General features: G+C 39.1%; 1 protein-coding gene across 1 annotated transcript in view; it reads right to left on the reverse strand.

Moving 5' to 3' along the window:
- Positions 1 to 15,303, reverse strand: part of LOC138162216 (putative ferric-chelate reductase 1) — a 59,821-nt gene extending 44,518 nt beyond the window's left edge. The window contains exons 1-3 of the mRNA XM_069089252.1: positions 15,156 to 15,303; positions 4,292 to 4,490; positions 2,661 to 2,797 (exon numbers count right to left, since the gene is read on the reverse strand). Coding sequence (XP_068945353.1) covers positions 2,661 to 2,797; positions 4,292 to 4,490 — 336 coding nt within the window. The 5' untranslated portion in view covers positions 15,156 to 15,303. The remainder of the gene's footprint in view (positions 1 to 2,660; positions 2,798 to 4,291; positions 4,491 to 15,155) is intronic.
- Positions 15,304 to 27,104: the final 11,801 nt, after the last annotated feature.

Raw genomic sequence — 27,104 nt, forward strand, 5'->3', positions numbered from 1 at the left:
GAGATTGCTTAAAATAACAAAATGATTCTGTACTTATTTAGAATGCCAAATTGCAGAGCTTTTAAGTTTAATATCAAGATAGACCATCTAAACAGGGTTTTAAAAAAACTTTGATTTTTTTTTTTTTGCTTTTTGGAGGGCAGTTGGGATTAAGTAACTTGCCCAAGGTTACATGGCTGGTTTTTTTGTGTGGGTGTTAAGTGTCTGAGGCTGGAACCAAACTCGGGTCCTCCTGACTCCGGGGCCAGCGCTTTACTCACTGCACCTCCTAGCCACCCCTGATTTTTTTTAAAAGGCAACTTCAAAAGCCCTAAGGAGATTTATTTCTGTTGACTGTCAGAATTGGTCATATGCATTTATCCCCTTTTCAGTGATTTTGTGAGGGAATATAATAATATTGAAGAAAGGCATTATGCCTTAAGACAATTTTCCTATAGTAAATATCTTTATAGTAACATCACAGAAAAAGGTATAGAGGATATAAGATCTCACTATATATTGCCATAGTAAAACATGTGACTTAGTAGAACAAATCTTAAAAAACTTTACTCAAAGCATCTTCTATCTATATGGTAATTTTTTTTTGGTCCTGATAAAGAAGATCCCTTGAGTAACACAGATCAGTTATTATTCTATAATACATAATAAGAGGTTGCCAGTCAACAATCATTTATTAAGTACTTACTACATAATAGGCACTGTGCTAAGGCTTGGAAACAGACAAAACAGTAAATCACAGCTTGTAAATAACTAGGTAGCTTCAAGATGTATAGAGTTGTGGGTCGACCAGGTAGCACAGAGAGTAAGAGCACCGGCCCCAGGGTTGGGGATCGAATCTGGGCTCAGATACTTAGCACCACACACAGAAATAACTGGCTGTGTAACCTTGAGCAAGTTACTTAACCCCAAGTGCTTAAAAAAAAAAGATGTATAGAGTTGGATAAAGGCAGTCCCAACGGGGAAGGAATTAGCAACTGACGGGCAGGGGAAAAACCTCCTACAAAATACAGGATTTGAACTGAGTATTGAAGGATGCCAGAAAAGCTGAGAAGCAGAGGTGGGGAGGTAAAACATCCCAAGCATGGGAGCAGCCAGTGCAGAGGTAGGGTTAGTGTAATTGGAATGGTTAGCAAAATTGGAAAGTAGTAAGGTCTAATTAGAAAAGTTGGAAGGGGCCAAGTTATGAAGTATAATACATGTCAAAACAGGGATCTTTATATTGATCCTGGAGGAAACAGGGAGCCATTGGAGCTCATTGAGCAGGGGGTTGACTTAATTGGATCTATACTTTAAAATAATCACCTTGTCAACTGAGTGGTTGATGGATTGGAGTGGAAAGAGACTAGAGGCAGAGAGACCAATTCCAAGGCTGTTGTAATAGCTGAGGTGAGAGGTACAGCAGGCCTGAACAAGGGTAGACGTCAGGTTAGTAGAGAGAGGGGCCAATGTGAAAGATATGAAGGTAGAAATGACAACATGTGTGGATGTGTGAGAAGTCACTCCAAGGCATGTAACAAAAGATAATGGTACATTTAACATTAATAGGGAAATTCAGAAAGGGGGGAGGGTTTCAGGGTAGGAAAGATAAGGAATTCTGTTTTCAATGTGTTGTGTTTGAAATGTTTACAGAAAACCTAATTAATGTCCAAGAGGCAGTTGGAGCCACATTTCTGTCACTCAGCAGAGAGACTAGGGTTAGACATATAGATCTAGGAATCATTTACACAGAGATAACTGAGCTTATGGGACCTGATGTGATCAGCTAGTGACTTTACCCAGGGGAATATAGTTAATATTCCCTAGAGTTGGGACATGAACTCAACTAACTCAACCTAACTCAACCCAACTAACTCAACAATAGGTCCCTGCCGAAGCACCACTTAATGGCTATTTTTTTGGGCTTTCCTGGTTCAAAGTGAATGTATATAGTAACTGCTTCTTTTTGGGTCAGCAACCCTGATGGTCTTCCCCTCCCAGTTTGATTTTTTTTTTTATTAAAGGGGTCATCCCTTGTCTCACTTAAAGAGGCCTATTCACTGAATGGGCATTATCTCAATCAAAGTAAGAACCTGAAAAGACCTTAGCCTAAAAGGGCCAGGCCATCTTCAGTCATCATGATTAATATCAGGCCACTGGACCCAGATGGCTCTGGAGGATAAAGTGAGGCTGGTGACCTTGTACAGTCCTCTCTTCCTCAAATCAAGGTCAACTGCAAGTCACGTCATCATTTCCCTGATGTCGTGGTCCTCTTCAAGAACGAAGGACAAACCCAATCCTAACTCAGAGACCTGGCTATTTATCTATGGTACTGTACTATCTCTAATAGGTCCTAGCATATAATAAGCATTTAATTAGTTGTTATCTATCTACTGAAAAAAAATCCATCTAGTCAGGAAAAGGTTAAAACCAGTGAAAAGCAAGCATTAGAAATTACTTTAAAGATTTATTCACTTAAGTAAACCTCTAAAAACATGAGGTTTTACAAAATAAGGAAAGTGATTTGAAAAAGAAAAGATTAAAATGCTCTCAAACATCCAATTCAGCCTCTGAATGAAAGAAAAACTTTCAAATGTCTTAAACAAAATCATTTCTCCTTTTGGATAGAGTCAGTAGAATAATTTAAGGAATGAAGGATTTTTATAGAAATAAACATTACATACCTCAATATTTCTACATGTGAGGCCTTGCGTGTTTCTATCTGTGATTTGAAAAGTGCCAACAGGAGCAGCTCCATCAGGACCTTGGGCCTGCAGCAGGAATTTGTTGAATCCAGTGCCGCTGGTAACTTGTAGAGTTACTGAAGAAACAGCGACATCACTCAATTGACATGTCTTTCCCCCAAAGGTTTCACTCTTCTATAAGAAGCAAATTCATCCATTTCCCCTCCCAACTGTGATTTTAGGCCTCATCTGCAGTCTTACCCTGAAACATTCTTCTGTTTTGCTCCTTTCTCCCACTGGCAAGTTCCTAGGGCCTCCATTTTATGAGAGGTCCAGGTTGGCCAACTTTTATTTCCCTCCTGCTATGCTTGCGACGTTCTGTAATTTAACACCATGCACCCTCCACTCTCCCATTTTTCAGCTCCATTTTGTTGTGTTACCCCAAGGAGATCTTTGAGAGGCAGAACTGTCTTTTTGGTTGTTCTTATCCCCAGGACCTGGCACGAATTGCTTAATGAATATTTGTTATCTTACTTTGCCTCTGTCCTAACTATAATATAAGTATCTACAAATAACAACCAATAGCATTTGTAGATTCTTCTTACAGAGTTAAATTTGCAAAGGGAGATGTTCTTCAAAATTAAAAATGCTTTTCACATTCATGGAAGTGGTAGAGAAACTTAAGACATACACTTCAGTATTTCAGAGTAGTGCTATTAAACCCACAAAGAAATAAAATAAATAAATAAATAATAAATAAATAAAATCCTATACACAAGGATCCCTGCAGGACACATGTTGACTTAGATTTAAAATGTAATATTATTATGTTTTATTGGATTTTTATTTACTTTGGCAAATATTTCTCAATTATGTTAACTTGGTTTGTGGCCTCATCCACCACTGTGCTGCATTTTTGACACATGTTTTAGAATATTTGCTGCTAAAAAAAAATCAGTTAATTATGAGGACCTAGCTTTGATTAGAGTAAATGTCAACAGTTCTAACTCTTGTCTAGCATATTTGTTTAGCATAAATGAAATGCCCCCCACTTTTTAAAAAGGCATATTTTAGATCTCTACATAATAAGTACATAACTAGGGGTAGCTATGTAGCACAGTAGATAGAGCTCTGAGCCTGAAGTCAGGAAGACTCATCTTTCTGAGTTCAAATATGGTCTCAGAGTCTTACTAGCTGTGTGACTCTGGGCAAGTCACTTCACCCTGCTTGCCTCAGTTTCCTCATTTGTAAAATGAGCTGGAAAAGGAAATGGCAAACTGCTGTCCTATCTCTGCCAAGAAAACCCCAAATGGGGTCATGAAGGGTTGGACATGACTCAACAACATAACAAGTGTAAACAGTAGTTATTATATTAAAGTGTTATATTTAAAAAAAATTCATAGACTGAGGTCTAGAGCTGAATGGAATTTTATAGGTCATCTAGTCCTGTCGTCTCACTTTTCAGATGAGAAAGTTGAGGCTCAAGTGGCAGGTTACTCACCTGACATTACAGAGGTAGTTAAGAAGCAGATCTGGGATTTTAACTCAGATCCTGTGAGTCTAAACTCAGTGCTCTTTCTCTGCCATACCAGGTGCATTTCAGAAACAAACACAATTTCTTTGTTGTTTACCTGTGATTTCATCATGTGGATTAAAAGTCCTTTGTGAAACAGAGATGTTGTAAGGGATCTGGGAGTGTGGGAGATCAAGAGATTCATCAAAAGAGTTCATAGAGTTGCAGTCCAGAAGGTTAGCTCCATTTAGATCACCCCAAACTGTCCGGAACAGCACTGCAAAGACCAAATGCACCAAGCAGGTCCACTTTGCCATCTGTCAAGGTTTAAATTTTTATTACGATTTATGGAGTGCTTTAAGGTTTACAAGTTTTTTCCCCATATATCATCTCATATCCCAAATTGACTCTGCACAAGCAACAGAGACCTAGGATGATGCAGTTAAAGATAGAGGAAGGACATAGACCTGATTGTGGCTCTGTACTGTGAGCATGGTTGGCACCAAAGTGAGGATATTGTGTAAAATCAGTCATGAATGCAGTCATTCTAAAGCCACCCCAGGTTTTAAGCTTGTTTAACTTAGGCTAATGCAGCGGCCTGCAAGGGAGGCTTCAGGGGATGGTAGTGTTGGAGGAGAGGGGTTCTCATGGGGTCTACTACATGTAAGTAGGGCATAGAGCAAAATTTCTGCAATTATGAAGTTAATTATTCATGTATTCAGGGCTACTGTTAAGAAAAATAAGCATCAAGTATCTTAGGGTTTTTAAGAATCTAACAGATTGTTTAATGTTTAGATAAAACTAAAAAAATAAAAGCAAAACAGCCTATTCAGGTATATTCCTGGCCCTTCCTGGCCTTCAGCTTTCAGATTATGAATTCTCTTATTGAGTTGAAAGTTACTTACCTAAAGGTTCCAACCATTGTTTTTAGTTTTACCCCCTAACACAATATACACATTTCAAAACAATTATCATGTTTACTCCAGCCTAATCCCAAACCCAAATTTTCTCCAAGTTAAACATCCCTTGTTCTTTCATTAATGTGGTTTTGAGAGCCTTGACTATGTTGATCACATGACAAGAACCAGTTAAGGGAGTATAATTATACATACAGTGGAAAGCTCAATTTAGGTTCAAAAGTCCACTTCTAATGGTTTTTAAAAAGTAATTTTTTATTGATAGTTTTTCTTTTAACATCCAGAGTTTTTAGTCACTATAATTTCTTTCAATGTCTCTCCCTCTCCCAGAGACATCCTATATGTATATACATACATAAATACAATATATATGTAGTGTAAATATACTGTATATTATATACACAAACACAACACACATGAGTTTAAAAAGGGAAAAAAATCAGTGAACCTGGTTGGTACATTCAAAAAGTCTGAATACATGTAATATACCACGTCCAAGTACTTCTCATCTCTACAAAGCAGTGAGGTAGGAGGGTCTTCTCATCTCTTCTTTGGGGCTAGCCTAATCTTTGCAATTTAATAACATTCACTTTTAACTGTTTGGTGGGGGTTATTATTTGACTTTACATTGTTATAATCACTGCCCACTTGTGAATCTTAAAACTTGTGACTTTGGGCAAGGTTCTTAAGTTTGTTATTTTCTCATCTACAAAATTTGATTAGATGGTTTTTCCCATTCTGGCTCTATGATCCTATGAATGTCTCTCCCAAAATGTAGTAGGTACAATATTTCACATGTATTTTGACCCATGCATAGCATGGTGGGGCCATCATCTTTCTTAATCTAGTTGTTCTTCCTTGATAAAAGATCCCTTAGTAACCGAAGATCCTTTTACTCGATCCCTATATACTGTAATGCTTATACCCAGGTGACCCTCGGTTCTTGAAGGTTATGTTAATAAAGCTCTGGAAAGTTTCTACCAAGCTAGAAAGGCATCTGCTACATTATAATCAGGGCAACTAGGTGCCACAGTGGATAGAACAACCAACCTGGAGTCAGGAAGACCTCAGTTCAAATCTGGCTTCAGACACTTAGTAGCATAAGATCCTGGGCAAATCATTTAGTTTCCATTTGTCTTTTTTTTTTTTTTTTTGCTTTTTGGAGGGCAATTTGGGTTAAGTGACTTGCCCACGGACACACGGCTAGTTTTTGTGTTAAGTGTCTGAGACCGGATTTGAACTCAGGTCCTCCTGACTCCAGGGCCAGTGCTCTATTCAATGCACCACCTAGCCGCCCCAATTTCCATTTGTCTTAATCAATTGAAGAAGGAAGGAAAACACCATGGCCACTATTGATATACTGGTCTTTCATGATGTCCATGGAGTCATGAAGAGTCAGACAAGACTGAACAACAACCTGTACAATTTAATCCTGTCGATCTGAGGCAGTTCTCACCATTGAGAGTTTATTGATGTTTTGGATCCTGATTCTAGTCAATGTTTCAATGATTTCCCCAAGATTCCTGTCATTCATAAAGGTTACATCATAAAAATTGAAGAAATATTGTTGTAGAGTGGAGAGAATGCTGGACCTTCAGGTCAAGAAGACCCAGGTCCAAATGCTTCCTTTGATACTTAGTTGTCTGACTGGTCAAGTCAATTAACTGCTTTGTGCTACAGGTAATCTCCTAGGTATATCTATTTAATTATATAGGGATTACAATCTTCTTTGATGAAGGGAGCAGCCATAGATCCTTTGTGTAATAATTAATCATTTAGATGTGTCTATCAGTGAGATCATATGTCAATTGAAATATCAAAGTAATTTGGTTTTTGGTCCAGATTTCCCAGTGCGGAAACTCCTCCATCTGCGCAGATTAGTCATCTCTGTAACTCATTGTCTTACAGACTTGTCTGGGGGCATTAGAGGCCTCATAGCTTGCCCATGATTCCACAGCTAGCATGTGGCCAACTCCAGTGCTTTCCCTCTATCTATCGCAATATTCTCCTTATCTGCCAGAGTAATAACTGATGCTAGAATAGATCCAGACCAAAAACAAATATAGAAGCAGAACATTTAGAAAAGGAAGAGGAAGATGAAGGCACAGAGTGTTTGCTGAGATTCAAACCCAGGTCTTCAGACTGTCCAAGGTTCCACTATTCTCTGGCCTGTAGGTGTATATGTCTCCAGCCTGTGCCACTTTTCACATTGGCATGTAAACGCAGAGAAACTCTGAGGAGTTCTCTAAAGGTTATATCAGCACACGAGATGAACCCGAGTTCCAGATTGGTGTTCCCCCCTCCTAAATTTTCTAATTTTCCCTCCTATGAGGGAAATGATATATGCAATAGAAGACTCATTTCCTATTTGATACTAGATCTAGAATTGAAAAGGATGTCAGAGATCATCTTATCCAACCCCCTTATTTTACAGATAAGTAAACTGAGGCCAAGAGAGGTCAAGTGACATGCCCCAAGTTACACAGATGATGTTGTCTTCTGACAATAGAATCACTTTACCATATAGCTTCTTCTCAGATCTGGAAGGTGTCTTAGAAGTTGTCCAGTTTATCTGTCATAAATCTCCAAGCAAAGGAAACATATACTACAGTGGAAAATCTTTCATCACATTGGTGCAAGGGGTGTTAATTCAGGCTCATAATGTTTTCAGTTTGGTGGGGGGTCAGAGTGGATAATTTGACACTCCCCTATATCCACACCAATGGAATGATGAAGCATGTTGTAGTAGGGTGTGAAATGTGAGGAATTTTGCATTATGGTGCTTCCATATAATTTATCTAGGTTTCTGCCTAATATTTTAAAAAGGCCTTATTGTGGAGTCCTTTTTTAAAATTACAATATTAGAGATTTCAAAGGCATTTTCCATTTAATGTGCTATAAATATTATCATCAGTAAACTGAAGCTCAAAATAATTCTAGGACTTTCTACTCTCTCTATACCTAGACTACTACTCTTTTTCCAACTTAATTGTCACATCTGTAGAAAAGGCATTGTCTTTGATAAAGATATTGGGGTTTTTTTTTGTTTTTTTTTGTTTTTATTTGTTTTTGCTTTTTGGAGCAGGAAGGGCAGGGCAGTTAGGGTTAAGTGACTTACCCAAGGTCACACAGCTAGTAAAGATATTGAACCAAATAAGACCAAAGACAGAGCTTTGGTGGATGCCCCTAGAAGAGCGCCTTTTAGGCCAATGTCCAACAGCTAACATTTATATAGCACTTACTATGTGCCAGGTATGTCATTAAGTACTTTGCAACTATGATCTCACTGACTTCTCACAACAACTCTAGGAGGTAGGTGCTATTATCACCATTTGACATATGAGGAAACTGAGGCAAACAGAGATTTTTTTTTAAGTATCTTGCTCCAGGGTCACATACCTCGTAAGTGTCTGAAGCTGGATTTGAACTAATTTCCCTGATTAATGTTTCAAAGACTACTTTTGTTTCTATCATAAGGGGGACAAGGGGGAAGGTGTCTATGTCTGAGAAGCAGCCTGGTAGTGTCAAATCTCTCTAGACTTAGGATAGTGATCAGATAGCAGATATAGTCTGCTGATGGAATAATATTAATAACAACAACCAACATTTATAAAGTGATCCTATGTTCCAGGCATCGTGCTAAGGGCTTCACAGGTATTATCTCATTTGATCCTCACAACAATCCTGGGATATAGGTGCTATTAATATTATTCCCATTTTACAGATGCAGAGGAAACAACTTACAGACTAAGACTATATTTAGAAACTGTCAGAGTTGTCATTCTGCTGTTATAACTTTTATTCCAATTCAACACAAATTCATTGACTGCTCTATATGAAGCATTGTGCTAGACATTAGAAATGTCAAGACAAAAAGCAGTCTCTATCCTCAAGGAACTTATATCCAGGATCATCATGATGAGACTATGGGGTAGAAATTACTTGGAAACATTTGTTCTCCACAATCAGTAAATACCGAGACACTAAAGGAAAATGATTATTAATTTGTGGATCATGGGGTGTTTGTAGGGGGTTGATCAATCTATAGATAAGTGAGCATTCCTTCTCTAGACAGAATAATGCCAAACATATATTAATATTTCTCTGTGTAGATGCTGTGATGACTAAAATACAAATTTAAAAGTAATCTGCGTTTATAGTGAATGTCATTATGTATCCTAGTTAAAGGATGCTATGCTACCGTCTGGGGATCTGAAAAAAATATTTCTTTTACTTTAATAAAAGAGGTTCTCATACTCAAAAATGTTGGAAGTACTGGAATAATCTAAAAAAATCACTCCCTGCTCTCTATTGTTTCCCTGAAGTTACCAAAAAAACACTTCTTATTGGCTTTACCTGTTCGCTGCTGCTGGCTTCCCACTGCTATTTTTCAAAGTGGAAATTCTCATGAAAGTCACACAAATATTTGTGGTTTCATTCATGAATCCTTCCACACTAGGAGTTATGCAACATGGGGGAACTGGCTCAGTAATACAGATGGAATATGTTGTTCCTATGATAAGTAAATATCACCAAAATAAATCACTTGAATAAATCTCTCTCTCTCTCTCTCTCTCTCTCTCTCTCTCTCTCTCTCTCTCTCTCTCTCTCTCTCTCTCTCTCTCTCTCCCCCCCCCTTTCTCTCTCTCACACACACACAGAGTTAAACGCAAGTCAATCTTCTGCTTAGAGAAGATTTAAAAGAGCCTAAGGAAAATGTCTCTATGTTTAGGCTTTAAAGGGAAGACAAATTCTTGTATTACTGAATTTTTAAAATGAAATGTTCCTGCTAGCTAGGTAGGTGGCATGGTAGACTTGGAGCCAGGGAGCACTGAATTTTAATCCTTTGACACTTACTAGCTGTATGACCCTGGGTACATCACCTAACCACACTGTGCCTCAGTTTCCTGATCTCTGTTTTTGGTTTTGTTTGGGTTTTTTTGTCTTTTATTTTTTGAGGGGAGAAGGCAAGGCAATTGAGGTTAAGTGACTTGCCCAAGATCCCACAGCTAGTAAGTGTGTCAAATGACTGAGGTAAGATTTGAACTCAGGTCCTCCTGACTCCAGGGCCAGTGCTCTATTCACTGTGCCACCTAGTTGCCCCAGTTTCCGTATCTCTAAATGAGTATAATATTATCTATCTGTCCCATGGTTGTTGTGAGGATCAATTGAGTTAATATATGTAAAGTGTTTTGCAAACCTTAAAGGGCTATATAAATGCTATTATTATTGAATGATGGGGAAGCTGGATGACTCAATAGATAGAATACCAGGTCTGGAGTCAGAAAGACTCATCTTTCTGAGTTCAAATCTAGCCTCAGATACTCACTAGCTGTGTGACCCTGGGCAAGCCACTTAACCCTGTTTACCTCAGTTTCCTCATCTGTGAAATGAGCTGGAGAAGGAAATGACAAAGCACTTCAATATCTTTGCCAAGAAAACCCCAAATGGGGTCATAAAGCATTGGACATGACTGAACAACAATAAAAGTATTGAATGATAGTAGTAAATTCCTATGCAGTTCAAGAATCATATATTGCACTCCCACTACACATAACATAAAAGATGCTATGGAGACCAGAAAACATTCTATTCCAAGGTTACAATGCTGAAGTCTATCAGGAGATAAGGTATGTACACAAGGCAAGATAAAGTGTGACAGCCTATTAAGATGGTTTCAAAGTACTAAACATTTCAAGGTATGTGAGAACACAGGTGGGGGAAACAACTCAAGAAAGATAACGGAAATAAAGAAGGAGAAAACTGAATCAAATTGAAACCAGGATTAAGAGGTTGGTTAATGAATGGCCAGGGAAAAAATAATACTTATAGAAAAGGGAAGTAACCTTCACTTACCCCTTGAATATTAGTTTTACATTAATTAAAGACTTACAGAAAACATACACTTGTGACAGTGGGAAAGAGCCATGCACAGTTCTTATGTTATCTCATTACTTGAGCTCATGCAGGTGTACTTTGACATAGGAAGACCTAATTGTTCAGATTAAAAGTCAATCACCACATAAGAAATATTTAACTAGGGAAGAAAGTTGCCTGTTTGGTTCATATAGTCTTACACCATTTGAGAACTTAGAAAGTATTTTGTCAAATAAAACAAAATATGAGCACCTATTGATTGAGTAATAAATCAGCAAGTGGTAGCATATGAAGATAAAAAAAATCATGTCTTAAGAAATTATGAATGAGGGAAATTTAGAGAAACATGGAAAGATTCATCTCAAGTGCAGTTCAAACCAAAAGAACTATACACATAATGACTACAATCATGTAAATGATAGCAATCCTAAATCTTAATAATGTGCAATTAAGTGACTCAGTGGATAGTGGAGTTGGGAGAACTTGAGTTCAAATCTAACTTCAATCACTAGCTGTGTGACACTGGGCAAGTCACTTAATACTGTATGCCTCAGTCTCTTCATCTGTATAACGAGCTGGAGAAGGAAATGGTAAACCACTCTATTATCTTTGCCAAGAAAGCCTCAAATGAGGTCACAAAGAGTTGGTCAAGACTGAAAAATGACCAAATAACAATGAGCTGAAGTCATCAATTTCAGCCACTTTTTCCTTCTCAGCAGGTAGGTAGGTACTATAGGCCTGACAAGTACATACACAGACAGACATGATAGCTGTTTTGACTTACTGTGCTCAGGTGTTTTCTTTGTGACAAGGCAGATTAATACGTAGGAGCTGTAGCATAAAAACAAATGACAACAATAAAATGAAAAAAAAAAAAGACCCAAAAGTTTTGTGCCATGGATATCCTGGGGCATAATTATATAATCTTGCCAAATTATTACCTTTAGCTTTTTCTGGTAAAATGAAGTTTTCTAAGAGGTAGTCTGAAGTTACAATGCTGTTAGTCCTGATTCCCTTCTGGAGGCCAGTAATTTGATTTGAAATTATAATTTATGCTATAGCAGCTCCTCTGCTTTCTGAGACATGAAACATGCAAATGTAGGGTTAAAAACGGCTTACTCTTCACATAACACTTATACAACACCATTCAATGACACAAGCACTTATGAGATCATTTCTACCCTTCAGGGACTTATAACCTCCTGTTGATAAATGGGGAAAAAGTACAGGACGTACACAGGTGAGGAAATATATAATATGTACAAAATAAAAAAAAATAAATATAGCTATTTTGTAGGGAGTACCAATTGGTGGAAAATCTTTTTGGAGGAAGTAGCCTTTGAGAAGAGCCTTGAAGGAAGCTGAGACTTTCTCCACAAAAACCCTGTAGGTTTGGTCATCTCATTATTGCTATTCCCAGTGTGCAAACAACAACATTTTGAGAAGACTCAGAGAGATCATAGGATTTCGAGCTGAAATTTCCAAGGAAATTGAAGAAACTGAAGCCTAGAGAGATTAGATAGTGTGTCCCAGATCATATAGATAGCAAATAGCAGGGCAGGACTTAAAAGCTGGCTTTTCATTTTTTTAAATCCTTTTCCCCCTGTACCATGAGGTTTAAGTGACTTGTTCAAAGGCTCTGCATTATAGTCTATGTTGGAACCCCTCTTACCTGTCTTACATCAATTTCACTTCCAGAACCAAGGTTAATGACAAAATGAGTCCATCCCTTCTCCAGTTACCAGAAAATGCATTTTTACTAAAATTTATTTTTTGATATAGGCCTGTGATTTTACCTGTATGAGATACTCTCAGTATAGAGATGCCCTCCACCATTCCAAATCAATAACTCTTTCACAACTCATAGTCTCAGAGGGCTCTCAAAGGCACCTAAAGGTTAAATGATTTCTTCATGGTCATATAAAGGCATGGGTCATATGTTGGAGGCAGAATCTGGTTCCTGACTTCATCAGAATAAATCTACTGGCCTATGTTCAATTCTTACCCTTCTTGATCTCTCTGCAGCATTTAACAATGTTGATCACCTTCCCCTGGATAGTCCCACTTTTGATTTTCAGGCCACAGTTTTCTACTATGTCTCCTACTGGTCTGACCATTCCCTCTCAGTTTTCTTTTATGGTTCCTCATTCATATCATGCCATATATAATGAAGGGTGTCTCTCAAGGCTTTGTCTTGGAGATTCTTTACTATTTCCTTTGGGGATCTCATCAGATTCCAAGGGGTTACTCCCAGATCCACATATTCAGTCCTAGCTTTTCTTCTGAGCTCCAGGCTCATATCACCAACAGCCTTTTAGACATTTTGATGTCCCACAGGCATCTCAAATTCAACACATCCAAAATAAAACTCATTTTCTCCTCTCCCCCATATTTCTCAGTCTTCTAACCTTCCTTATTACTATTGACAACATCACCATGCTACCAATCTATCCAGGTTTTCAAGGTAATTCCTACTAAAGAAACTCCTGCCAATGCGAATTTGCAACATATTCTTTGAGAAGAAATTTGTCCAGGGTCATAGAGGCAGTATTCAGGAAGCTTCAGAGTAAGAAACTTGAATTTACGTCTTCTTGATTCTGGAACCACAGTGGCCTCATACTGCCTATGTCATGCTATCTCTCTGATATATGTTAAAGTTAATTATTACATTTTAATTGCCTTGGTCATTTTAACAGAGGTATGACACAGCAAAATCACTGTAGCAGTGGGATTTTCCCCCTCTGTAACATCTTAAATACATTTTTACTAGTGCAACAAAAACAAAGTGCTTTAGAAACTGGGCATTAAGATAACTAAACTAAATTTTCTAATACTAACTTCTTCTAATACTGTCTTCTAATACCAACTACTCTAAAATGTAATTTTACATACAAGATGAATTTATCACTTGATACTGCCACCACAAAAGTATTGTGATAGTCATGAAAAATCTTTTAAAATATAAAGAGCTAGAATATGAAGCCAAACAAAAAGGCACATACAATATTGTATGTGGTTGAAAAATTTGCTAGCATAAAAAAAGGGAATCATCTCTCATGGAAGCATAATCCCATCAGATGTGAAAACCTGAGATTTCTCCTTAACACCCCAGGGCAGTTTGGGCTAGAAAATTAAGAATGCACAGTGAAAACTGTAGGCAGAAAGCAGGCTTAGACAACTGAAGTTATCTTTTATTTAAAAAAAAATCCTTTGGAAAATAAATTTCATAAAGTTTTTGCTTTGAGCCTCATTTTTGAAAGTATTATTCACTCTTCGATGTCTCTTCATAAACTATAAATACCAAATACTTGGGAACCAGGACTCTGCTCTACAAAGGGGTGGGGGAGACCTCTAACTTCCTTAGTTATGGATAAGTAGTTTTGAGTTTTGACTTACCTACTTAGGTATTCATATCTACCTGATGACCTGACCTGCCTTCAAACGGGGAAGGAAAAACTACCGAACTCTCTGACTGGGTATTTATGTTACAGATTTATGACTTCAAAATTGTAGTTAGCCCCAACCTGAATTTCCCTTGGCACAAGCATAATGTCTGAACTCCAGAAAAGTTGTTGTGACCATTAAGTATCTCGGACAGTTCTAACTAGGTGATAAGCATCACTTGTGGTTACTAGAGGGGGGCATACACGCCCCAGGGGCATCAGGGCTGTAAGAGCCGCGGGAGTACAAGAAGAGGCACGCAGCAATCCACAGAACAGAAACGGCCCCCTGAAGGAGTGCGATGTGGCACTGAGGGAATTCTGTCTTCTCAACTCTGCACACGGGGCTCAAGCAGCCTAATAAAGGCAGACAGACATCTCAAAATGGAAAATAGGTTTAAGTTAAGGCCACACGTCTTTGCTTTCTTCTTTCTACAGGGAGACGTTGCAGTTGCTGGCGCAGTTTGGAATCAAAAGTCAAGGGCAGAAGGAAAGCAACAGTTTAGCGCGGGAGAGTGGGGATTGCCAGATGCGCCCTAAACATGCGTTTGCAAGTCTGGAGGTGCTTAGGCATTCTGGGAAGCCCGAATCTCGGACCTTGGAGGCCGCTCATGAAGCGGGGAAGAGAGGATTCCAGTCCCCTAAGAGACAAGTAAAGCAGAAGCCCAAGAGGGGGCAGAGATAGAGATGAAGGTGTAGGGCCGGTCCGGCCCCTCGCCCATTCTCGGGGGAGACTCCTCGCACTTACCTTGGGGTGGGGTGGTGTGGGGAGAGGTGGCCGCGCCTAGAGAATAAACAGACAGCGGCTGCCAGCGGGTAGACCGCCGAGCTGTCCAGTCCCGATAGCCTCGGGGAGTGAGCCGCTGATGAAGGAGAGAGGGAGAGGCAGGAGCTTAAGAAGCTTCCGCAGGTTAAGTGGGCGGGAGGGATGGGATGGGGAGTGACCAGGGCAGCTTGCGAACAGAGATGGGATGTTCCCGCAAATCAGTTGAGGTCTGGGTTCACCTGAGAGACACCTAAACCTGCCACTTGGAGTTTAGGATGGACTGATGAAAGCGTGCCAAGAGAGGCCTGGCTGTTGGACCTAGAGGCCAACTCGAGAGTTCCCTCCATCTGTGCCCCGGGGTAAAGAGCAAACTTCGGAAAGCTGATGGGTGACTCTCTGAGAGTCTCTCAGAGTTGCAGCTAGTCAGGGAAGGGTTGACGCGGAGATCTCAGATCCTTTAGACCCACCCCCACCCCTGGACATGTTCAGTGAAACTATAGCAACAGTGTACGTGAAGGTCAAAGAGAGTGTTTGTCTATCTGTCTTCCTCATTTAAAAAACCAAAACAAAAGAGTATTTTATTAGATGTGCGCATGTCTTTTTTTAAAACGCTATAAACACAGATTACTGTCACGCTGTGTGAGGTTTCCTGTAGCAAAATAAAGCAGTTAAGTAAAACTAATACAGCGGCCTCATCTGAAAGTACAGGCAACATTCCACACGTGTACTTCTTCCCTACCGCGGATGCCCATCTTTCTTATTTATGCCAAGAGTTTTCTACTGGGGCCCTATTGTCCCAACATCATTTCCGTAAGTTTATATGCTGTGTACAGTGTGTTGGAGCACATTGTGAGTACTTAAGTGCCATGGAAGCCTGGATTTGGCGTGAAAAGACTTGGGTCAAATTCTGACTTTTATTGGTTTTCCCCCCGTTATTTTCCTTAATGATATTTTGTTATTAAAATAGGTGTATTTGTGTATCTAACACTCTTAGACTACAGATTTGGTAGAGATCAAGCATTGTACTTCTTGGTATTTCACTCAATAACTAGTACAGTATTATGTAGATATTGGCCATATAGCAACATATATGATCTATATTTCATATAGATTATGTAGAATATTTGCTGAGTTAACGCCTTATATTTTAACTGCTGCATATGCAAATTCTTGGTCTTTGTAACTTTTTTGTTACACTAATAATGAGGGTCAAGTTTCTATCTACTAAGACAGTGGAGTCTACTCTGCCACTCTGCAAATTACATCTTTTGTTCCAAGATCTGTAGTGTAGGACCAAGCTGAACAAGTCTACAGGCCTCCCGTTTATGCTATGTGACTCTTGTATGTACGTATTTATTTATATATTCTCTCACCTTAGAAAGTAAACTCTTTGAGTTCAGGAACTCTTTTTGCCTTTCTTTGTATACTTAGCACTTAACAAAATACCTGGCACATAGATTAAGAAATGCTTGTTGACAGTGACCATTTCTTTTTCCACACAATAGCCTTTCAAACACTTGCCTTCTCTCTTCTAGTAAAAGCACCTCTGGTTCCTTTAACGAATCCTCAAACAATACGATTTCTACTCCTGGTGTGGTGAAGTTTTTAAAAAGCATCCTGAATTTGGCATCAGAGGACATGCATTTGAATGCTGGCTCTGCCATTTACTACCAAGTGACCTTGGATTAGTCATTTAGTTTCTCTATGCCTTGGTTTCTTCTTTTACTGTAAAAAAGAGAGGTTGGACCAGATCACTTCCATGGCCCCTTTCAGCTTAAAATCTGTGATCATGTAATCACCTCAAAAGCCCAGTTGTCCTCTTCTGAACAGTCTCAGTCTTATCATTGTCTTTCTTAAAATGTGGTTCCTATACTAAACACAAAACTCCAAATGTAGCTTGAATAGGGAAGAATACAGTGAGGATATTTCTTCCCCAATTCTTGACACTCTGCTCCTCTTGGGGCAGCTAGGTGGCATAGTGGGTAGACTGTTGGCCATGCAGTCAAGAGGAACTCAGTTCAAATCCAGCCTCAGACACTAGCTGTGTGATCTTGAGCAAGTAACTTAACCCCATTTGTCTCAGTTTCCCTATATGTAAAAATGAGCTGGAGAAGGAAATGCAAACCACCCCAGTATCTTTGCCAAAGAAACCCCAAATGGGGTCACAAATGTTCAGACACAACTAAACAACAACAAATGATCCTCTTAATACTTCCTAAGATGACATTAGCTTTCTGAGGGGTGCCATATTGAATTGTTGACTCATATTGTATTTTGTGTTCATTGAAATCTTAGATCTTTTTTCAAAGAAAAACCTAAACAACTCTTGTTGTGTGTGGTGAAGTTGATTTGCTGAAGTTGACTTAGATGAAATCCTAAAGGTATAGTCAATATCCTAGATGTCTGACATTGTATAGGCCAAAGAGCCTGGGTTCTTGACTATATTTGTTGATTGTCATATGAATATTTTCTATGCCTCATTACCTTTTATTCCCTTCAAATTACCTCAATGAGTTGAAAATATATATGGCATTTTCTATAGGGATCAAGAATGGACTTGTAGTTTCATTGGTAAACTCCTAGGTAAGAAAACTCCTAGGAATGCCAGTGGGTCCTTTCTACTTCAACCTATACTCAGAGTTCATCACTTCTCTCTCTGGAGCTGAATAGCATTTTTCATCTCGAGTCCTTTGTTGCTTCCAACTGTACATCTTTCAGATCTATCCCCCCTCTCTATTTCTCTAGCTTCTATTTTGTGCAAGTTTGGTTGAGAGGTGAGCAACGGTAGTCATAGTATAGAGAGTGTGCCACGGTTCAAATCTCAACATCTAGTGATGATAAGAAAGTAATTTAATTTCCTTGAGCCATAGGCTATCTACTCATAGCTCTCATTTTCTCAGGCAAACTCAGTCAACAAGCATTTACTAAATGCTTACTTATGTACCAGGCATTGACTCCTAGAAAAAGCTGCCTAAGCTCATAGTCTTCTTCTCTCACTTTATAATCTGACTTTTGGTCTCTTTGCTTGAAAGAAACTGCTCTTTCCAAAGTTATCTGTGATCTCTTTTAATTTCCAAACCTAATGGTGTTCCCCGCACTCGCAGGCCTCATCCTTCTCAACCAATCTGCTGCATTTGATATTGAGGAACCTCTTTTCCTGGATACTCTTTCTCTTCGGGTTTTCATGACATTGAAGTCTCTAGGTTCTCCTACGTGTCTAACCACTCTTTGGTTTCCTTTGCTGGTTCATCGTTCCAGATCATACCCTCTGGACATGGTGTTTCCCAAGGTTCCGTCATGGACCCCTTATTTTCTCTTTTCACTCTCTTGGTGACTTAGTTCCCATGAGTTGGTTTAATTATCATCGTTGTGCCAGAGACCCTCAGGTCACTCAGTACCTGAACTTCAATACTACAACACCAGGTGCCTATTGAACACTTTAAACTGGGTATCCTGGAGACATCTCAAACTCAATCAAGTTCAAAACAGTGCTCACTATCTTTTCCTCCATCCCTCTTCCAAACTTCCCTGTTTCTGTCAAGGCCCACCATTCTTCCAATTCCCCAGATTTGTAACCTTGGTGTTGTCCTCAACTCCTCACTCTGCTTCACCGCCCCCCCCCATCTAATCGGTTCCCTAATCTTAATGCTACCTTGTACAACATGTCTCAGTCAGGCCCCTTCTCTCCAGTTACCCATCTTCAGGTCCTCATTACCTTTTACCTAAATGACTGAAACAGTCTTCTAATTGATCTCTCTGTTTCAAGTCTCCTACTTCAGGAGAGCTTAACATGTCACTTCCCTACTCAATATTAATTCCGGTGGTGCCTTACTGCCTCTAGGACAAGATACAACTCCACAGTAGCACGTAGGATGCCTTAACTCATCCTTCCAGACTTATTGACCATTACTGCCTCTCCTTCACTTTGTGATCCAGTCAAAAAGGCCTTCTTCGTTCCTGATACATGACAGTCCATCTCTTCTCCATGCCTTTGCATTAGCTACTCCCCAAATCTGGCATGCATTCTTTCCTTACCTCCATCTCATAGAATCTCTTCACCTCCAACAAGATGGAGATTAAGAACCTTCTCCTATAGTGAAACCTTTTCTGATTCCTTTAAGTGTTAGCGCCACCCCCCCAAACTACCATGTATTTAGCTACTTGGTATTTCTTCGCTTTATATTTATCCTGTACATATTTGTATATGTCCTTGTTGTCTCTGCAAAACAATGAGGGATTCTAAGTCGCAATGGATAGGTGACTTTGAGTTAATACAAAAGAATAATATACCTTATAAGAACAATGCCAAGGAGGCTGATGTCCAGAATGAGCCCATCTAAATGCCTCTAAGTGCCAAGTACACAAAAAAGTACTTTTAAAGTTACACTAGGGGATGTCTAGGTGGTACAGCGAATAGAGCACTGGCCCCAGAGTCAGGAGGACCTGAGTTCAAATCCGACCTCAGACACTTAACACTTAACTAGCTGTATGACTTTGGGCAAGTCACTTAACCCCAATTGCCCCTCAGAAAAAGTTACACTGGGGCAAGAAGAAGAATAAGGAAGGGGTTGGAGGGAAAGGCTTGAGATAGATGAGAAAACAGAGAGATGGCAAAGAGAAAGCAGAACTATTTAAGTCCTATTTTTTGTGTATGTCTTTTCTATCAAGAAGAATGATCCTTCTGCACCTCTTCTGATCTAGCATCTCAACTCACAGTGGCAGATTGGGTCAGTTGGGAGATAATTACTCCAGATTCGAGGACTATGAGGTATACCCTCCTAAAGTTATAGCTCAGAAACCTTTACTTCTGGGGGAAGGGGTTATTATTCAGGCAACTGACAAAGTTAGCTCAAAATAAAGGCATCTACTGAAATGGCATCATATGAACAAGCAACAAAACATTCTCTTATGAATCTGGGATGCACTTGCCCATGGATACATATAGTATTTGTAGGGGTAGTGGGCACACACATAGAGTATATTAGTAGAGACACACATGCATGTAGGAAACACAAGTTGAAGGAATTCACACCTCTGGCACTGCTGGACATTTTTTCCCTTCTCTTGGTGTCCTTATGTTTCTTCCTCTGGGTGTGGCATCAGTGCTCCACTGGACTCTTTGGGCTTGCTCCTTTCCCAGCTCAACCCTCTGGGCCTGATGAGCTATCTCCTATAGGTACCTGCTTTGGTTACAAGATTCCATTGCCAATGTGGGGAGTGGGGAAAGAGAAAAGAAAAATCCCCTCAACCCTTAAGGTACATACTCTGGAAGGAAGGTAAATTTGTTATGACTTCACAGCATCTCAGAACTGCCACCTCAAAGATCATTTATTCCAAACTGTACCTAAGTAGGTATCTTCTCTACAAGAACTCTGACAAATGGTCATCCACTTGTGGGGAAGGGAAGCCTAATGCCTTCATAGAGAGCCCATTTCACTTTTGGACAACTTCAATTCTTAGGAAATTTTTTTTCTTACTTGAAACCTAAATTTTCCTCTCTGCAACTTTTACACACTGTTCTCAATTCCATTCTCAGGTGCCAAGCAGAACAAATCTAATTTCTTTTCTATGCAGCAATCCTACAAATACTTAAAGACATCTTCCATGCCTTTCTCCTAAGTCTTCTCTCTATATGCCATGTATCTTCACTTCCTCCAATGGATCTTGTGTAGCATGATCTCTAATCTTCTCATTATCAATGCCTTCCTCTAAACATGCTCCAAATTTGTTTGTCAGTCATTTCTAAAATATAAAGATTAATTAACAGAATTAAATACAGGAGGACCTTAGCTGAGAGGCAGGGTTGCACCATAGATAGTTCAACACAGGGTTCAAATAATCCTCTCTAACACATATTGGCTATGGCGGTGATCCTAGGCAAGTCTCAAGACCCAAACAACTCAAAAAAATTATAAAAGTAAGTTACATCTTTGATAGGAGAAACTCCCCATTATAGGCTTGTGTCTACTTCCTAGTATCTTAGGCTATTGTCAAAGCTGAATTGCCTAAAAGGTCAATCATGAGTTCAGAAAAGATTGTCCATGAGCTCAACCATATGTGCCCTGACCAATTAATATGCCACAATCTTCAAAGCAGATACTGACTTTGCTGATAGTGATGTGAATGAGTCAGTCAAGAAGCATTTATTCAGTGCCTACTATGTGCTAGGCACTGTTCTAGGTACTGGGGATACAAAAAAATGCAAAAGACAATCCCTGCTCTCAAGGATCTCACAATCTAAGGGAGAGACTACAAGTAGATGAATATGTACAGGCAAGATATATACATGGGATAAACAGGAAATGGTTAACAGAAGAAGACATTAGAATTGTTGTGGTTGTTTGTCCTTCATTCTCAAAGAAGACCAATGAGATCATAAGGGTGATGTCACTTGGGAGTGAATTGAATTTAAGTGTGGCAGAAGTTATCAGCTTCACTCTTTCCTCCAGAGTCATTAAAGTCCAGTGGCGAGACAAAAGTCAGAATGATGCAGTTGGTGACAATGGCCTTTCTAAGTTAAGATATATTGGAATAATCAACAAAAGGAAGGTACTAGAGTTAAGAGGGAGTGGGGGAGGCTACCTTTAGAGGTAGGAATTTAGCTAGGACTTGAAGGAAACCAGAGAATCTACGAAATGGAAATGAAGAGAAAGATAATTTCATGTATGGGGCTGCCAGTGAAAATGTCTGCTCCCAGGAGATGACAAATTCATCTCAATTCATACTGTTAGGAATGGTTGATAGAACCTGTTCTGAGAATGTATCTTGACAAGAGAAAAAGGCCCTGAAATAGAGACATAAGATAAAAAAAGTTCTTTCCAGAAGATTGGGAAAAGCATCTTATAAAAGGTGGGATTTTGACTGGGTTTTGAAGAAAGTCCAGGAAGTGAGGAGGTGGAGATCAGAAGGGGGAGCATTCCAGGAATAGTAGACAGTCAGAAAAAATTCCTGGAGTGATGGAATGTCTTGTTCAAGGAACAGCCAGGAATCCAGTGTCACTGAATGGAGGAGTACCTAAAGAAGTGTAAAGTATAGGAAGATTAGAAAGATGGTGGTGGTGGTGGTATGGTATGGTGGGGAGAATAGATTATAGAAGGCTTTGAATGCAAAATGGAAGACTTTGTATTTGATGATGATGATGGTGATAGTAATAGCTAGGATTTATATTGCACTTCAAGGTTTACAAAGCATTTTACAAATATTAGCTCTTTTTATCTACTCAACCCTGGGAGATGGATACTATTATTATCACTCTCATTTTACAGATGAGAAAACAGGTAGACAGAGGTCAAACAATTTGCCTAGGGTCACACAGTAAATGACTGAGGCCAAATTTGAACTCGTTTGTCTGATTCCAGGTCCAGTTCTTTATCCACTACACCACCTAGCAATCTAGACTCAAAGCGTATTGCTGTTGATTTGTCCTGTGATTCCCAGTGGATATTCCTGTTTGTACTGGCATGCCAAATTGCTGTTCTAGGACTAAGAACTCTACAAACCTGGAGGATTGTATCAGTCACTGGAAGTATCTGAGAACAACTTCAGCAGCATTCACATTTCCTGAATTCTTTATCTGAGATCTCGTCACCAAAGTAGCCTTTAATAAATCCCAAGGGGATATATATTAGTTGTGTGTTAGATTTTTCTTTCATCTTTTAGTGGCATAGAAATTACATTTGCCATTTAGAGAGCATTAATTATCCAATTAGAGAGTTTCTGCTGCTAAAGGCTGGGAAATGAGCAAGAGAGACTGATTCCAAACTTGGAATTACTTAAAAAGCAGTATATAATCTTATTGATTTGACAGTTACCTCAAATGACCTAGATTGTAACCCATCCATGTTTTCCTGTCTTGTTTAACTCTTGTTCATGTTCTCCCAAAAGTTCACCAAAGAGAATCTACCCAATGTGGTGGAGGCCTTCCTTATTTTCTCTCAACACTGCAAGAATACCATTGGAGTGCTTTGGCTCTCTACCACTCTCCTCTCACTCTTGCCACGAGACCAACCCATCTTCTCTTCATATCATACAGTTCTCGTTTATGACATCTTTTACTCGTTTTTCTTCAGAGTTGGTCATTAATTTCATGTTGCAGCTTGTTCATACCCACAATGCATATCTACATTGCCCTGTATGATACTCATCTTTAGTTATTTGGAGGCAAGATAGTCTATGTCTTGTTGTCACACAGCAAACAAGGGTAAAATGTTTGTATTTTAAAGGTAGATCTTTGCTTCACAGAAAGCTTGGGGTCAGTTTGCAATTTCCCAAAAGCAATACAGTCCATTTAAAAAAATTTGGGGCTCAGCTCACCCCCATTTATACCAAGAGTTCTTTACCTGGGACCCATGGATCCCCAATTGGACTGTGAATAGATTCTAAGGGGACATTGGGAACTTGGATGAGAAAAAGTACATTTTTAGGAGGTGGTTAGGTGGCACAGTGAGTAAAGCACTGGCCCTGGAGTCAGGAGGACCTGTGTTCGGTTCTGGCCTCAGACACTTAACACCCACACAAAAAGACTAGCTGTGTAACCTTGGGCAAGTTACTTAACCCCAATTGCCCTCCAAAAAGCAAAAAAAAAAAGTATATTTTTATTTATGCTATTCTCCAGCTGAAATTTAGCAATTTTTTCAATAATGAAGAATTCTGAGAAAGGGTCCCTTCCCTTGGTTTCACTAGATTGGCAACAGGGTCTATGCCACAAAAAAGGATAAAAAGTCCTAATCCATGTTGTCTGTCTCAGATATTCACACTGCTGGGGAGTGCTATATGTTGTCCATCTGATGTGGTTTGGGATTTCTGTTTAGGGACCCCTCAAGGACTGAAGTACAGGAGAGGTCATCTGGAATGAACACATGGACTCAAGCTTTCTTTAAATCAAGCTGGCAAATGTTTATTATAATGCCAATATGGTGGGCAAAACTCCTTAAGGGACTTGCAACTTAACAGGAATGATGCCAAAGTTTATGTAGGAAAAGTAGTGCATTATCTGGCAGATATGCTAATTGGGTTGGTCACAGGCTTCATTCACTACTAGAAACCAGGGGAGAGAGTTCCTAAGGGGTGTATTCTTGGTCTGTATATCTGTGGCAAGATAGTTTTGAGAGTTGATGTTTATAGCTTGACTTCTAGATTGTACACGATAACTGTGGGAAGTTAGTATATAATAATTCTGCAGGTACAAGACAGTCCTGGTTTTATGGGAAATTCTACTGAGGTCAGCTTGTTCTAGCAGGGAGAGATAATTTTTCTTCGCTGGTGCCACTCATGAGTTACTGCTAGGCATAGCGTCCTTGGGCTGGGAAGGAAACTGTCAGGGATAGTGTTTTGAGATTAGGGAGAAATGTGATCTTCGAAATGGGGTCCAAGTACAAATACCCCATCACATCCATATCCATGTTGAAATCTGGGTAATGAACATTCATCATCCATTTGGTTTTCCCTGCATGGATGGGACTTGTTTTTTAGGTTAAGAAACTTAGGTTATTATTTTTTTTTAAAAAGCAATAGGGGTTAAGTAAATTGCTCAAGGTTACATGGCCAGTTATTTCTGGGTGTGGTGTATTTTTAAGCTGCTATAGAAAAATGTCAATAGCTTGTGTCACTAGATCTTTCAGGATTTCTTCTTCTGCAGAACTCTTGAAACCTGGAACCTATATTGTAATTGATTGGATAAAACAGGCTGGTGCCTGCTCCAAGCCCCCAATGAGGAAGAGGTGGAATGTAAATATTTAATCCTGAGATTAACCTCTCACAAGTCTAGTGTTTTCCAACTGACAAAAATGCTTTCATATCCTTGAAATTCCAGTGTCCTGTCACAGCTTCAAGCCTTTGGGTTGTCCAGGATGGAGAATGTGCTATGGTTGGCTCCTAGTGACCTCCTTATTTTAAGAAAAAGGGCTGTGCATTCCCAGGATCTAAAGACGTCCCTAGGTCTACTTTTCTCCTGAGGCAATGAATGCATCTGGGGAATTCTGCAACTTTAAAGTGCATTTTGCCATGAACTTTAAGTACATTTTCAGTCAGGCCCCACTGGGGTGGCTTATAAGAGCATTCCCTATGACTGATTCATTGGTAAGAAGTTAACTTTTTAAAACATTTATGATGGTGGCCCAAATGGAAGCCTTGAACTAGTTTGTGTATGTTTAAAAGATACAGGAACTAAATCAATACATATAAAAGGCAAAGAGCATAGTGTGCTCTTTAAAATACCTGTTTTAGAAAATTCTTTGCATATTATTTTCTACAATGTGCTCCTTTATGTACCAGGAGAGAATGTCACAGAAACCCAGAGAAGAGTATCAAGGATAAGGTGTTGAAGGCTACAGAAAGGTCAAGCATGAGAGGCCTCAAGAAAAGGTCATTAGATTTGGCAATTAAGAAATTATTGGTAAATTTGGAGAGAATAGTTTTAATTGAATGAGGAAGTTGGAAGCTAGACCAGAGAGTTGAGAGTGAGAGGAAAGAAAGTGGAGGTACCTATTGTAGACAGTTTTTTCTATGAATTTAGAAATAGAAGTAGGCAACTGACAGGGGGCCAGGCTCTTTTAGGTGCTGGTAAAAAAATTTTAGTTCATTATAAGGTAAAACATTTTACAAAAGTTAAAATCACTTAAAATTTCTCTCAGCTAGAATTTTGGGTCTTTAACTAAGTACAGTCTAAATAATCACATCGTTGTAAATCCTAAAGGAATTAATACTTCAAGTTGTACATAATTTTTGAAGGCAAACTTGGCAATCAATGTTCAACATGTCGTTAAGTGCCTACAATTAGAAGCAGCTAGTTGGCAGTGTAGGAGTGTTGGATAGATCTGTTGGGCAAACCTGAATTCAAATTCTATCTCAGATACTTAGGAGTTGTGACCCTAGGAAAGTCACTTAACCAGTCTGCCTATTTCCCTATCTATAAAATGAGGATAATAACATCACATGCCTCCCAAAGTTATTGTGAGGATAAAATGAGATAATACATGTAGGGTGCTTTACAAACCTTAAAAGGTCACATAAATGTAGCTTTTACTATAATGTGTCAGGCACTTGAGATACAGGCACTAAAGACAGTCAGTCCCTGACATTCAGGAGTTCATATTCTCTAGGGTGATGCGTGTTCACGGATAGAAAAAAGAATACAAAACACCTAATGACTGGGTGGGGTTCTGAAGTATGAGGGAAAATCAGGAAAGGCCTCTTGAGGAAGTGGCACTTCTAGTGAGTTCTGAAGGGAGGCATAAGAAAGGAAGGACAGCATTCTGTGAACGAGACCAAGTCTAGTGCAGTTTGGCTTCAAGCAGAGGAGTGGTATGGAATTAGCCTGGAAAGATAAAATTAAGGACTGATTTTTTCTTTTGTAAAGAAAAGCCACAGATTTTTCTAGTGGTCAAATCAAAAGAAAAATAAAAACACTCCTTTGCTGCTCAAAGAAACACATCTATATAACCTGGTCTTCAGTATTTATTATTCTCTACCTGAATAAAGGATATGGACTTAAAATGTTCACAGTCAAGGTTTTGAAGCAGTTATGTATAATGTTCTAGGTGTTAAAAGGTCTCTTTTTAGAAATTTAAAGTTTCTCTAAATCCTTAATTTGATGTAGATAATTGAAGTAGGTAGTATGTGTACAGATGTCCACTTCTCTGTTCAGTTCTTGAATACCTGGCTAATAAACAATGACTTGGAATAAAGGCTGACCTAGAATGTCAGTTAATATGCTGATGAAGGTGGTCTTTTAAAGGGTAGCTGTGTGCAGTGGTTAGAATTCTGGACTGAAGACTCAGGAAGACCTGAGGTCTGATCCCACCTCTAACTCTACTCATTATGGGTAAGTCACTGAAGCCCTCTGACTCAATTTCATTTTTGGAAAACAAGTGGACTCGACTAGATGGAATCTCAGGTATCTTTCAGTTCTAGATCTATAACATGAAAACAATA

Source organism: Petaurus breviceps, unplaced genomic scaffold (assembly GCF_028583685.1).
Source record: "Petaurus breviceps papuanus isolate PSGF00001 unplaced genomic scaffold, PetGlider_PUasm1.0 186, whole genome shotgun sequence".
NCBI classification, from domain to species: Eukaryota; Metazoa; Chordata; class Mammalia; order Diprotodontia; family Petauridae; genus Petaurus; species Petaurus breviceps.